We start from the raw sequence: 15,373 nt of genomic DNA, 5'->3' as shown, positions 1-15,373 counted from the left end.
GGCTGTGTTCCCTATAGCAAGTCCAGTATCAAATATTTTTCAGGAAGGTATTATAATGGCAGGGGTGGCATGGTGGCGCAGTGGGTAGCGCTGCTGCCTTGCAGTAAGGAGACCTGGGTTCGATTCCCAGGTCCTCCCTGCGTGGAATTTGCATGTTCTTCCCGTGTCTGCGTGGGTTTCCTCCCACAGTCCAAAAACATGCAAGGTAGGTGCATTGGCGATTTCCCTAGTGTGTGGGTGTGTGTGTGTGCGCCCTGCGGTGGGCTGGCGCCCTACCCTGGGGTTTGTTTCCTGCCTTGCGCCCTGTGTTGGCTGGTATTGGCTCCAGCAGACCCCCGTGACCATGTAGTTAGGATATAGCGGGTTGGATAATGGATGGATGGATTATAATGGCAGATGGGTTTTGCCTTTCCTTTCATGCCATCTGCCCGTACTAAGTGATTGTAGGAATAGGGGTTTGTTGCTTGCTGTGACTAAAATTATGAAGTTGGGTATGTAGGTGAGGAAGTGATGTCCTGAATAAGTGCTTCAGTAGATTTGCTGTGATAACTGTTTTTCGTGTAATTCCCATAATACCCAAGTTGTTTGTTCGGAGAATTTTCTTTTGTGTCATTGGACTATTGAATCCTGCTTACAGAACTGGTGACCGTTATGGACTGGGTGCTGTCTTGAGACATGGCGGTATTGAATTCATACTGTTTTGTTTTTATTTTAGCCTGTTAGCTTCACTGACCATAGGTCTAAGGCCTGTACATTTAAAAGTTAGAAGTTGTAAGGACTCAAACATCAGTGTTCTAACAAATCCATCTACCCTTAAAGTAAAGAAAAAAGTACAGAGAAATTGAGTATGGTGTATTTTGATGCTAGCAAAGTTGCTTGTTCTTGAATGATTTCTGCCACCTCTGTTTTGCTTTTTTTCTGATGAACAGTTGTTGTGATACCAGTAGGTAGTAGTGTTGTAGTGTCAACATTTAGACCTTACTCTTTTGCCAGCTTTTGTGCCTTCTGTATTGATTTTGCATCATCTTGTCTAGATTTTATGAACTTCTGTTAGGAGTTAGTGTCACTCCCATAGTTGAAAGGTTTTTTTTTTTTTTGGACTAAAGTACAAATACCTTGGCCCAGCATAAATGAGAGTGGGTTTGTCCTATAGTGCAGTGGTCCCCAACCCCCGGTCCGCGGCCCACTACCGGGCTGCAGCCATCTGACAGCCAGGCCGCGAGAGAACTGCTGGCAACGGAGACTCACTCAGACTTTTCAGAACGCTTGGTGGGCGGGGCTTTGCAGCGGCGCAGAGAGAGGAGAGAGACCGAGGTGAGAGAGTATTACAACAAAGTTATTTTTATGGTCCCAACAGTTTCCCTATATGACGCGAGTCTATAGAAATTGCGTTACTATGAAGTACATTCAGCAGATGCTTTCATTACAACGAAGTGACCTTGAAATGCTTGAACGAATCATCCACAGAGCAGTTAGATCTGTGGTCACAGCTCAGTTGTGCACGTTTCCACAATGATCCCCAAACAGAAACATTGTAAAAAAAAAAAAAAAAATCTCTTTCTTCGAACTTTCCTCATACTGTTTTTGTTTTCTGTGGTTTTCAGTGATACCTTTTGCTTATTGCTTGTCAACATTTGAAAAACATCCATCCAGAAACGGCAGACACGAAAAAAAGATAGTGTTAATGTTTGTGATGTGCAATCTGTTGGAATGGCAAATGCAAAGCATGTCTTTGTTATATGCAAAAAAAGAAGAAAAATCTCGGGTTGCAAACGTATGCGAACTGCTTAATAACTTAATAATAATAGAAATGTTATGTAAATTGTGTATAAAACTGCCCCCCCACCACCGACCGGTCCGTGGAAAAATTTGCATCTAATAAAGTGGTCCTTGCTGTCAGAAAGGTTGGGGACCACTGCTATAGTGTACCGGTGTCTTTTGGTGTTCTCATTATATAAAAGCCAATTTGACCGTGATTAGAATAAAGATGAAAAAGAAAATAAACTAATTTAGAGTTTCCAGTTTTTACTGAAATAGCCAATCATTTTGTAATTAAACAGATGATTAATTGAGTAGTACTCAAGGTCATGATGTACAGTGAGAATTTGTACTTTGGAATTTCCAACAAAGAACATCAGACTGCTACTTTCCATGTGACTTTTTAAACATAGTTTTTTAGCTGCTTAATGTAGTGCCTGCAAGAATATATTAAGATGAGCAGTATTAAGCAACTTGAAGATAGACTGTCTGGTCAAGTTAAGGATTTAAATAAGAGGGAACAGAACTGCATGCAATCATCATTAAAAGCATCTGTGTTCACCCATTTCCAGTAAACCTTTTGACTTTTTTTATAAATAATATTGCCTTTACAAAAAAATTACATCTTTTTGTGAAGTTGAATACAGATCAGTCTTGTCACATTTGACATTCTTAAATTATATAGTATGTCTTTAATTGAAATTGATATGACAGTAGCTTAATATTTTATTTTCTCTTCCTATCAAGGACACTGAAGCAATGAAGAGAGCTTTGGCTTTAATTGGTTCTAAAATGAATCAGGCAAAAGGATGGCTGAGAGACCCTAATGCACAACCAGGTGAGCCATCATGTCTCATACCAACTCTGCTTAACTTCACTAGATCAGTTCCTGGCTGTAATAATTCTTGCTAATAACAGAGAATTAAGTAATTTAAACAGTATCCTGTTCTGGTCTTGGTTATCTAGTTTAAGTTGATGTACAGGTCTTGGGAAGGAGATGTGTTTTTTTAATAATGAAAACTGACATGGCAAAGTATAACTAATTTGAAGTTAAACAATCATCCTGTATTTTTTTAAAGAAGAAGGTAGCAAACACTTCAATTTATAATAGTTGACGATTGTTTGAATTTAATATACTGTATTGGGCAATAATGGGACATTCATGCAGGTATGTGAATACAGGTATGAGAATATCCTTTCTTGTTTTAACCTATTTATTCAATATTTTATTTATAACAAGCCAAAGCCTTTGGCACAAACAGTGAGCACATGAAAAGACAGCCAAATGTCTGTGGAATATCTTCATTGAACATCGGTTTAATGCTTTCCCAATTCAAAATTTTGCTTAAATAGTAGTATTATCCTGTTGCCTGTAGAACATCTCCTATTAATATCTGAATTTGAACTTAATAATAATTAATAATTCATTACATTTATATAGCGCTTTTCTCAGTACTCAAACTTACTAGATTCTTGTGGTGCATCTTTATTAAACACATAAGAAGAGGTGTACTCTTGCCCTAATTTTTCTCCTTGTTCCTTCAAATGTATTTGTCAGACATTATGTAAGAGTTACCCCTGACCAGCACTTTCATCTTTCTTGTGGCCACAGAACAGATTGCTGATGAAGTCTCATCCTTACTTAAATTGTCACATTGGATCTCCTGACATAGGTTTATCTCTTCTTTTTTTATAAACATTGCTAGCTGTTCTTTCATTTAGCCTCTGAATGTCTGTCTTCTTCTTTTTGGAATAAGTTAAAAACAGTCATTTCCACATCTATAAATGTGTAATCCAGTTTTGTTTCTCTTGCACTCTTCCTGCCACCTTCAATGCCTTTTCTGAAGCCCTGATCATTTTGTAAAAATAATGCTTCAATAGCTGATGCTTTGCACATTATAGTGAACACATGTCTTTGTCTGTTTGCCAGAATGTTCATTTTATGCTAAATTGTTGTACAGGTTATTTAGGAGAATGAAGAATATCAGTTGCCTCCAACATCAGAAATAAAACTCATAATGAAAACAGAGATGAAGCAGCATTGTACGAGGATGTCTTCTTTTTTTTTTTTTGTTTTACTCTTTCCTGATGTGAAATGTTAAAAAAAGTAAAAGAACATTGTGCTTTCAGACTTATTTCAGTAGAAGCTCAGATCAGGAAATAGCCAATTTACATTGAGATTTAAAGCTTTATAATACATCATGCATGCACTTTTGTTTCTGCATACCTTTCATGTGAAAATATATGTATGTAAATGTAAGAATAATTAATGCAGAAACACAAAACAATACCCAACATATTTGTGTCCGTACTTGCAGACACCAATAAGATATTTTAAAGTGTATGTATGTACTTCATATAGTGTGAATGTTGGGATGTGTGTGTTTGTATATATGTGTTAGTGCTGCACAATTAATCAAATTAAAATTGAAATCTTATTTTGAACCAGTGAGATTATTAAACGGCATTAACGGATTATTAAATGTATTGTGCCTTCAGTTCCTGTGGGTATTTAAATGGGTTTTTGCCTCTAGTCTGCTGAACATTAACTACAGAAGTGTGGAACACACAGTAACACTGATCGATCAAATACCTCATTAATTAATCACATTGCTGTTTGTTTTGGACTAGTAGTCTAGTGGAGTGTATGCTTTTGGAGATGACAGAATAAACTAATTTGTTTTTGTTTGAAAAACGTTTGAGTTAATAAATACTGGCAAGTGTCATCTTAGTGTAATCATGTATGCCATCATTTCTTTTTAGCCTTGAAGTTGCATTGCAAAATGGAAACTTTAATACTTGCGTATCATAGTTTAAATCACAATGTTTGTCAAAATAATGATTTTTTTATCAAATAATTCAGCCCTAGTATGTACTGTATGTATGCCACCCCATTTACTGGTGCAACAGGAAAACAAAAGTAATGCCTTGTTGTTAAACACAGTAAATCTGGGAAAGTTGCTTTTGAAAGTTAACTCAATTACTCTACTTTAACAAGCTGTGGCATTTCAAGCAAATGCAGCATCATGGAGTAATGCAATTTTTTTTTTTAATTAATGCAAGTATTTTGCTTCAATAAAATAAGTTTCACATTGCATTACTTGTTATTTATAAAGTGAAGTGATGTAATGTTGAGGCAAAGTGAAACATGTAGTAAATTTGCAACATTTACCTTTTCAAGTTTAATACAGTCATTATTTCTAAGATTAGCCAATTTGTTTGTCTAATCTTAATTGATTGTGTCTGATTTTAATCATTTGTAGGTGATGCCGGAGAACAAGCTATTAGACAAATACTCGATGAAGCTGGAAAAGTTGGAGAGTTGTGTGCTGGAAAGGAGAGAAGGGACATCCTGGGAACAGCAAAGACACTTGGTCAGATGACAGATCAAGTAGCTGAAATGCGGGATAGGTAGGAGTTAACTAGAAAAATTATGAGGGATACTAGTATGTAAATTCTCCTTTCTCCTCATTCATTGAATAAATGCCAAAAAGCTCTTTCATTGTTGTAGTAGCTTTGAGCTTCTATCAAAAATGTTTACATTACTTCCAACATGGTTAGGTATTTTTGTGACCTAAAGTGTATTATTTTCTGTTCTGACTTTTAGGGGTCAAGGTGGCAGTCCTGTTGCTTTACAGAAAGCAGCACAGGTTTCCCAGGGCCTGGACCTACTCACTGCAAAAGTAGGTAATGCAGCCCAAAAGCTGGAGGCTATGACCAACTCCAAGCAAGCAATTGCCAAGAAGATTGATGCTGCACAGGTACAGAATCAATTTCGAATTATATGTTTCCTTATTACTGTTAGTGGCAGTCTTAATGGGAAAATTGTGAAAGGGTGAGTACACAGCTACACACATCCATCCATTTTCCAACCCGCTGAATCCGAACACAGGGTCACGGGGGGGTCTGCTGGAGCCAATCCCAGCCAACACAGGGCACAAGGCAGGAACCAATCCCAGGCAGGGTGCGAACCCACCGCAGAGCTACACACATGCATAGAATTAAACAAACATCTCTTTTATATGACCTTCATATATAAAAGTTGAAAGTTGTCCTCTCCATTCTATATCTCTCTTAAGGCCACTTTTCATCAATTTTTCTTTGTTTACCATGTGCTTAATAAAAATAAATTAAATACGTAGCTTGGTATTTTTAAGCTCTTTGTAGGGACAGGAATCATTCAATTCAGTTAGCTACTTTGCTCTGCTGCCTTCTTGAACCCTTGATTTTCTTAGTTGTAGTTTAAATGTCAGACACTCAGGACTGCTCTAGGTCTCCTGTCTTTCCTGTCAGCAAGGCCAAGGAGGTTGAATTTAAAGGAAACTGTATGTCTTGGAACCTAGTGTTCGTGGCTTGTAACCAGTAGGTGGGACCAAGAACCACATTAATTGACCAATTAGAAGTTCACAGTTAATATATATGTCTCTATATACATTATTTTACGTGATAATTAGATCGTCTACGGTCAGATGTGTATGGTCTTGACAGTCAAGTGGTGATTTTAATAATAATAATATACATTTTATTTATTTGTAGGTGCCTTTCTAAACACTCAAGGACACCTTGAGGTGTAAAATATTATATATACGAGAAAACTGCCACTTTTGCATAGTGTAGTAGTGGAATATATTGAATAAAAATACAGGTTGGATTATTGAGATGATTGAATGAACATAAAGGGTTAGTTCTTAACTTGTTAACAATTACCTAATTGATTAAATTGTTTACAGTAATGATGTTATAACTGATTAGGTGAGGGCACTGTTTGTGGAGTGTATCAAAGCATCACAGCAAGCTGAAGTGCTTCATAGTAACATTTAGTTATAAAAATTAAGTTAAAAAGAGGATGGGGAAAACATATATTTTAATCTGCTGTATATTAACATTTATATGCATAAAATAAAGGCAAAGGAGGGATAGGAACAACACATTTGTTTTATACCTAAATATTTTTTGACTTTTTAATTATCTGCCTTCAGAATAAGCAGGAGACTGAAGAGGAGCTTTTCCTCACAGTCCATTCACATGCTAAAGAAGTAGTGTGTAGAATTACATAAAGCCCTATTTGTAACTCACATTAATTGTTTAAGATATTCATCCATCCATCCATCTATTTTCCAACACGCTGAATCCGAACACAGGGTCACGGGGGTCTGCTGGAGCCAATCCCAGCCAACACAGGGCGCAAGGCAGGAACCAATCCCGGGCAGGGTGCCAACCCACCGCAGGACACACACAAACACACCCACACACCAAGCACACACTAGGAATCGCCAATCCACCTAACCTGCATGTCTTTGGACTGTGGGAGGAAACCGGAGCGCCCGGAGGAAACTCACGCAGACACGGGGAGAACATGCAAACTCCACGCAGGGAGGACCCGGGAAGCGAACCCGGGTCCTCAGGTCACCCAACTGCGAGGCAGCAGCGCTACCCACTGCGCCACCGTGCCGCCCTTAAGATATTCATTTAATCATTATTTATTATTTGTCACATGTTTTTGATTAAACATTTTTGAATATTTATAACATGATGTATTGCTATTGGCACTTTATATTCTTCTTATTAACACAGTCATTGAACTTGAGCAACTAAGCATTTCATTACATATTGCACTGTATGTAAAATTTGTATGTGACAAATAAAAGTTTGATTTGATAAAGCCGGTGAGTGAAGTCATTATCCTCTGCAGAAAAATCTGAAAGCAAGATTGTGGATCTGAATCTGCCATTATCGGCACAAAACTAAAATGTTTTCTCTTCAGACTTTTCTAAACAAAATGCAGTGAGCATGGAACTGCAGATTTGGCAGGGTTACAGATTTCTTGTTGCTGCAAAGTAATGGATCTGCTGATAATTGGTTAATTGTGTTCTGCTCTCATTTTATTGTCTCCAAGCATGCTATTTTTAAAATGATACATAAAGATTAGTGAGAGATGCTAATTAATTCATACGGTCAAATAAATGTACAGAAAAATGCTCCATGTATTGAGTGATACTATAGAAATTTTGTTTATTTTTTGTGTTATTTTTCTTAGCTGATATCTTAATATTAGACAGTCTTTAATATTTAAATTTAATTTTTAAAGTGAAAGCAGAAAAAATGCAGTAGTAAAACACAACAAAGCAATAAATATATTTAGTTAAGTTGCTGAGTAAATACAGATATTCAAGTTTATTAAAGTTAGATGAAATTTAAACAAATACATATTTAGCATTTAACCAAATAAAACACAAACTAATGTTAGTGTGAAATGCTAAAATGGTAACATTTATGAGTGATTATGTCACTAATAGCAACACTTTATCTTGTCAGCAGTAGGGTATTAGACTTTCTGCTTATAAAACTTTTTTTCTTTAAGTTGTGTTTCAGGTTTTAATTTTGTTTTCAATGGTGTTTTATTAGAATTGGCTTGCAGACCCTAATGGTGGCCCTGAGGGAGAAGAAAATATCCGTGGAATCCTGGCAGAAGCAAAGAAAATTGCAGACCTGTGTGAGGATCCAAAGGAGAGAGATGATATCCTGCGCAATTTTGGAGAGATTTCTGCACTGACAGCTAAACTAAAGGATCTAAGGAGGCAGTACGTAGGAGGGGAATCAAGTCAAGTTAATTTTATTCCTGCTGTTGATTTATTGTTTAGTGGTACTTGCATACTGAGCCTTTTACAATAGAGGACTAGTTTATTCTTTCTGTTAAATATTGTGGTTAGAAAGTTAATGTGAAATAGTTATTAAATTAAACTTGTCACTTAATTCTTCTTTGTAGTACATTGACTTGGCTAAAAATGTAATTTAAAATATTTCACACATGCTTCACAGAGTGCCTGGTCCAGTGCACAAGTTGTTCAGTTGGTATGTTTGGCATGTGTTGATAATTGCAGCAAGAGAAGTTAGCTGCAGACAAATGAATATAGTATACCATTCTTTTAACTTAGTTTTTAATAAGGTAAAAAAATTACTTTTTAATGAGTGAATATTATGTATTTTTAATAATGTGAAATTGATCACAGTAGTGTGGCGTAGTGGTTAACCATGCTTTTTTATAGCTTCCAGAAATTTAGTTTGAATCCTAGAACTAGTTACTGTGTCTATGCAAGTTTTTCTCTAGGTATTGTTTTTTCTCCCCTCCTATATGCCAAAATGGATATTTAAGGTTAATAGCAAGTTCTAAATTACTGTATTTTTTGCACCATAAGACGCACCTGACCATTAGACGCACCTAGGTTTAGAGGAGGAAAACAAGAAAAAAAATATTCTGAACCAAATGGTGCACTAATATGTTTAATAAAATATACTAGAATAATATTTGAACCATGTAAATTCAACAGCGGTATTAAGAAACATCATCACTGTCATTAACAAATAAGGAGAGACTTTAAGGTTCAAGCACTCTTCTAGTTTTATGGAAACCCCAAGAACTCCTCATCGCTAGCGTCAGAATTTATGAAGCTCAGTTGCTCACAATCACTTTGCAGGAGCACGTACCTATCATCACGCGGCATAACCTGTCCAAAGCCACCAGGGGACAAAGCACGTTTGGACCAATGCTCCCTGAAGTTATATCACCAGTCTAGTCCCATCTATATTTGTAATGCCACAAAGCCCTTCATCTCGTGTTTTGTTGTGGGTTTCCAGTTTGAAAAACGAGAATGCGGTACAAGCACAGCCCTCGATTCAAAAAATTGCTCTGCATACCTGTTTGTCTCGTCTGACAATAGCTGAAAGGCAGCTACAGGAAAGAACAGCCTGAAGTAGTCCAGCAGCTGGCAATCTGTCGAGTCCAGAGTCCGACTTAGTGATAATGCGCAAAACATCGTCTGCTGAGTATTTTGTTTTCTGCACTCGCTTTGCTCCCTCATGAGATGTAGATGCTATCTTGCCTTTGTTTATATTTGTTTACATTTCGCAACTCACGCACACGCAAGGATTAGATGCTGAGTCAATGAGTCTAACATTCCTCCAAGCACAGAGGGAATGCCTGTAACGTAACAGTGAGTTTTGTCGCCCTCTACCCCTGGATGTCGACTTTTGTCAGGTAATACACATCATGGTCTGTGACGCAATATTCGCTCCATAAGACGCACAGACATTTCCAACCTTCTTTTGGGGGAAAAAAAAGTGCGTCTTATGGTGCGAAAAATACGGTAACATGGTTTCAGTTCATGTAGGTATGTGCATGAGTGCACCCTGTACAAGACTTGGTTAGTGTCTAGAGTTTATTAGTTGAATTGTGGAATAGGTAGGTTTTAGTTAACAGTGACCTTAAAACATATATTAAGTGGTTTCTGTAAAAGAACAGATAAGAGAAAAAGTGAAAGTGGAATGCCTAATGTAAACACAGCAACCTTTTCTTTAGTGCCTGTTCTGTTTTTGCTGGAATATTTTTTGTTTGCTAGTGCAGCCACTTCATCTGATTTTTGCCATTTGCTTACATTTCCAGATCTTGTAATGAGATGTCCTGAGATTTTACAAAAAGTTATCCTTAGAAAAAGCAGATGACCAGAGAGAAAATGATAGCTGAATTATTTTAGTGATTGGTGAAGTGAGAGGCTGAAGTTCACTCTTTACCTTTGCTTTAACCTTGATTTTTTCAAACTATTAGAGTCACCTGTATAAATCTGTTGTGCTACAGTGTATTTCTTCATTATTTCAGAGGCAAAGGGGATAGCCCAGAGGCCAGAGCCTTGGCCAAGCAGATTGCCACAGCCTTACAGAATCTGCAGTCAAAGACCAACAAAGCTGTGGCCAACAGCAGACCTGTGAAAGCAGCTGTTAACTTGGAAGGTAAAATTGAACAAGCTCAGCGCTGGATAGACAATCCCAATATTGAAGATCGTGGTGTAGGTGAGTGTTCATGTCTTTGCTTTTATGGGACATTTTCTGTTCTGCATTTACCCGCAGTTACTGTATGTTTATGAGGTGTCTTTGTTCACCCCGAATTTTTCTAGTGTTGTATATAGATAGATAGATACTTTATTAATCCCCAAGGGGAAATTCACATACTCCAGCAGCAGCATACTGAGAAAAACAATATTAATTAAAGAGCAATAAAAACGCAGTGCAAGTTGTTTATATATAAAAAAAAAAAAAAAAAAAAAATATTTGCATGGTAGAGAGTGCGAGGCAGATATAATAGACAATAATCTTGTATAGTGTTAACGTTTTTACCCCGCCCCGGGTGGAATTGAAGAGTTGCATAGAGTGGGGGAGGAACGATGTCCTCAGTCTATCAGTGGAGCAAGACAGTGACAGCAGTCTGTTGCTGAAGCTGCTCCTCTGTCTGGAGATGATACTGTTCAGTGGATTCTCCATGGTTGACAGGAGCCTGCTCAGTGCCTGTCGCTCTGCCACAGATGTCAAGCTGTCCAGCTCTGTGCTTACAATAGAGCCTGCCTTCCTCACCAGTTTGTCCAGGCGTGAGGCGTCCCTTTTCTTTATGCTGCCTCCCCAGCACACCACCGTGTAGAAGAGGGCGCTCGCCACAACCGTCTGATAGAACATCTGCAGCATCTTATTGCAGATGTTGAAGGACGCCAGCCTTCTAAGGAAGTATAGTCGGCTCTGTCCTCTCTTGCACAGAGCATCAGTATTGGCAGTCCAGTCCAATTTTTCATTCAGCTGCACTCCCAGGTATTTATAGGTCTGTACCCTCTGCACACAGTCACATCTGATAATCACGGGGTCCAGGAGGGGCCTGGGCCTCCTAAAATCCCCCACCAGCTCCTTGGTTTTGCTGGTGTTCAGTTGTAGGTGGTTTGAGTCGCACCATTTAACAAAGTCCTGTACTCCTCCTCCTGCCCACTCCTGATGCAGCCCATGATAGCAGTGTCATCAGTGAACTTTTGCACGTGGTAGGACTCCAAGTTGTATTTGAAGTCCGATGTATATAGGCTGAACAGGACCGGAGAAAGCACAGTCCCCTTCGCCGCTCCTGTGCTGCTGACCACAATGTCAGACCTGCAGTTCCTGAGACACACATACTGAGGTCTGTCCGTAAGATAGTCCACGATCCATGCCACCAGGTATGAATCTGCTCCCATCTCTGTCAGCTTGTCCCTAAGGAGCAGAGGTTGGATGGTGTTGAAGGCGCTAGAGAAGTTCAGAAACATAATTCTTACTGCACCACTGCCTCTGTCCAAGTGGGAGAGGGATTCGTGTAGCATGTAGATGATGGCATCCTCCGCTCCCACCTTCTCCTGGTATGTGAACTGCAGAGAGTCGAGGGCGTGGTGGACCTGTGGCCTCAGGTGGTGAAGCAGCAGCCGTTTCATGGTCTTCATCACATGTGATGTCAGAGCAACAGGCTGGAAGTCATTCAGCCCACCAGAACGTGATACCTTTGGGACTGGGGTGATGAAGATGCGCTGTAGAGGACTCCCCAGCTCCAACGCACAGGCCTTCAGCAGTCGTGGCAATACTCCATCTGGACCCACTGCTTTGCTGGCACGAAGTCTCCTCAGCTCTCTGCTTACCTGGGCTGCTGTAATCGTGGGAGGGGGGGAAAACTCTCTCCTATGCTGGTATCAGCAGAAGGATGGGTGGAAGATGTAGTATTCTGAGTTGAGAGTGGGTTATGGTGGTCAAACCTGTTAAGGAAGTTGTTCATCAGGTTCGCTCTCTCCACGCCTCTCTCGATGGTGGCACCCCGCTTGGAGCTGCAGCCATTGATGATCTTCATCCCATCCCACACTTCTTTTATGCTGTTATTCTGCAACTTCTGCTCCAGCTTTCTCCTGTACTGCTCTTTCGCCTTCCTGAGCTGGACTCGGAGTTCCTTCTGCATGTACTTGAGCTCATGCTGATCACCGCCTTTAAAAGCCCTTTTTTTCTGGTTCAAAAGGCTCTTGATGTCACTTGTAATCCATGGCTTGTTGTTAGCATAGCAGCGTACTGTTCTTACTGAAACTACAATGTCCATACAGAAGTTGATGTAGTCAGTGGTGCAGTCAACAACCTCCTCAATGTTCTCATTATATGATCCCTGCAGGATATCCCAGTCAATAGTTCCAAAGCAGTCTTTCAGAGCCTGCTCTGCCTCAGGGGACCAATTCCTGAATAAGCGTGTGGTTGTAGGAGCTCCCTCACTCTTGGTTTGTAGTGAGGCTGTAGCAGAACCAGGTTATGATCTGCTTTCCCAAGCGAAGGCAGCAGGGTGGCGCTATATGCATCTTTCACTTTTGCATACAGTAGGTCAATAGTCCTATTTCCCCGGGTGTTACAATCCACATAATGGGAGAAGGCAGGTAATGTTTTGTCCAGCGTCACATGGTTAAAGTCTCCAGCGATTAGCACAAGCGCCTCAGGGTGTTTGAAGTTTAGCAACAGCTTTGTGAATGACGTCACACGCTATCTCCACGTCCGCCCGAGGAGGAATGTAAAGAATAACAACAATGATGTGTCCAACCTCTCTGGGCAATTAATAGGGACGCAGACTTATGGCCAACAGTTCGATGTCCCTGCAGCAAGTGAAGATTTTGACTTTTACATGTCCTGGCTTGCACCACCTTGTATTCACATAGAGAGTGAGTCCTCCTCCTTTCCGCTTCCCACAGGTATTTGCGTCTCTGTCCGCTCTAACTGTGCTAAACCCGGGTAGCTCCACGTTAGCATCTGGGATGCTAGTTGTTCGCCACGTTTCACAAAAACACAACAAACTGCAATCTCTGTAGGTCCTGACATTTTTCACCAGCGCAGCCAGTTCGTCGATCTTATTTGGTAGTGAGTTCACGTTTCCCAGGATCACAGAAGGCACTGAAGGCTTGTATCACCACTTTCTCGCTAGCAACTTAGCCTTTAGCTTAGCACCAGCTCTGCTGCCACGATACCGCCTTCTTGCCTCGTCAGGTAAATAGGGAACCACACCGGCATGGGCCTCTGTTTTCAGCACTTGAAGTTGACAACCTGAATAGACGAGTCTTGCCGTGTAAAAATCCATGTCCAATTAGTAAGAAAAAGGTAGAAATATAAAGTCATACATGGAGCTGCTGGAAAGGCTGCCACTCACGGCGGCGCCTACCATTACCCATTCTGCATATATAATATCTGCAACAGCACATCTTTTTGCCATTTGAGCCACTCATGTTTTAGAAACACTTAATCATTTACCTGAATGTAGTTTTCAAAGGCAGTACAGATTTTAACTTTACAATATCTATATTTCCTTGGTTAGTTTGCTTTTAAATGCTTATCTATTCCTTTATGTGAGATTTCCACTAGGTTAGTAAGCCCTGTGTTTTAGATACCTATGTATTCGTTAGATACTAAATACGTTCTATGTCCTAGCTTACTACTTCTTGGTGTGCATTATTCATGTTTCATCTTGCATCATGCCTCAATGTATGTATTCAGGTAGGGAGAGGTCTGTATGAATAAATGCATTATACAGTGTCAGATAGGGGGGAGTGTGAACATGGCTGAGAGAATAAAATTAGAATAATGAAACAAAATGCTAACTAGTGCTGGGCGGTATACCGGTTCATACTGAAAACCGTTTTTTATTTTTGTTATGATATGGATTTTTCTTAGACCGCAACACCGGTTTAAATTGCCTAAACAACATTCGGAATGTGGCGCAGCAGGAAACTGTTTAAGGGGGACCATTTTGACTGCTACACCGCTAAACACATACCACAGAGGTGTTGCACGGGGGCTCTTTTTCACTGCTACACCGCTAAACAAGCATACACTGGAGTACATGCGTTAGTAGAGGTATTGCGTGGTGAAAATGGACAGAGAACATTCTGAAACTGAAGCTGTAGCAGACGATAAAGTTGAACATAATGATGCAGAAGAACATTTGCTGGAAAAAGGAGTCACGTCTGTTGTCCGGAGATACTTTGAATTTAAAAGGTTGTGGACCATTATGTTCAAATGTGTGAATACTGTTTCTATACTACTGGATAATACTGCAAGCCAAGTTGTATTTTTTTCCAATACTGTGTAATGTACCTGGGTACTGTGTAATAGTGTGACGATATGTTGACTTTATTCTCGACATTTCCACTTTAATCTTGACGCTTATGACGAGAATAAAGTCGACATTTCTACTTTATTCTTGCTGTTTGTCGAGATTAAAGTCAACATGTTGACTTTATTCTCGTAATTTGTTATTAAAGTAGAACATCGTAAACTAAACTTAATCTTAAAATGAATATTTAATTTACTAGATTTTCTCAAACCCCATCATAAGTTATGTAGCACATTAATTGCTTTGTGTTATGTTCCCCGAGCCATGTTAAACTGACTTCCTCTTGCATTAAGAGGAGGCGCAGGCAGCACACAGAATACATTAATTTCATGATATTCCTGTTCCCTGAACATTTAAAATGCTAAGATAAATACTTGATATAATTTTCATGATGAAATGCATTAAAGCATGTATTAATCATGTGGGGACACGGTGACGTGGAGGTTGCACAGCTGCCTTGCAGCAATGGGGTCTCGGGTGTTCCTTGCTTTGAATTTGCATGTTTTTCTGGTGGGTTTTACTCGGCGTGCTTCAGTTTCCTTTCAAAGCCATGTAGGATGGCTGGTTTTGCTATGCTATATTAACCCTGCTAGTGTGTATATTACTTATATTCTCCCTGCGATGTGCTGGCGCCATGTCCAGGATTTC

At 39.5% G+C, this 15,373-nt stretch overlaps 1 protein-coding gene across 2 annotated transcripts in view; it reads left to right on the top strand.

Annotated features, from left to right (window-relative positions):
- vcla (vinculin a) overlaps positions 1–15,373 on the top strand; it is a 187,622-nt gene that overhangs the window by 123,753 nt on the left and 48,496 nt on the right. For both annotated transcript variants that reach the window (XM_051922957.1, XM_051922958.1), the window contains exons 7-11: positions 2,506–2,596; positions 5,022–5,169; positions 5,366–5,519; positions 8,164–8,339; positions 10,412–10,602. In XM_051922957.1, coding sequence (XP_051778917.1) covers positions 2,506–2,596; positions 5,022–5,169; positions 5,366–5,519; positions 8,164–8,339; positions 10,412–10,602 — 760 coding nt within the window. The remainder of the gene's footprint in view (positions 1–2,505; positions 2,597–5,021; positions 5,170–5,365; positions 5,520–8,163; positions 8,340–10,411; positions 10,603–15,373) is intronic.

The sequence above is a fragment of the Erpetoichthys calabaricus genome, chromosome 2, assembly GCF_900747795.2.
Source record: "Erpetoichthys calabaricus chromosome 2, fErpCal1.3, whole genome shotgun sequence".
NCBI classification, from domain to species: domain Eukaryota; kingdom Metazoa; phylum Chordata; class Cladistia; order Polypteriformes; family Polypteridae; genus Erpetoichthys; species Erpetoichthys calabaricus.
Note: the sequence above shows the minus strand (reverse complement) of the source record. Positions and strands in the feature narration are given on the sequence as shown.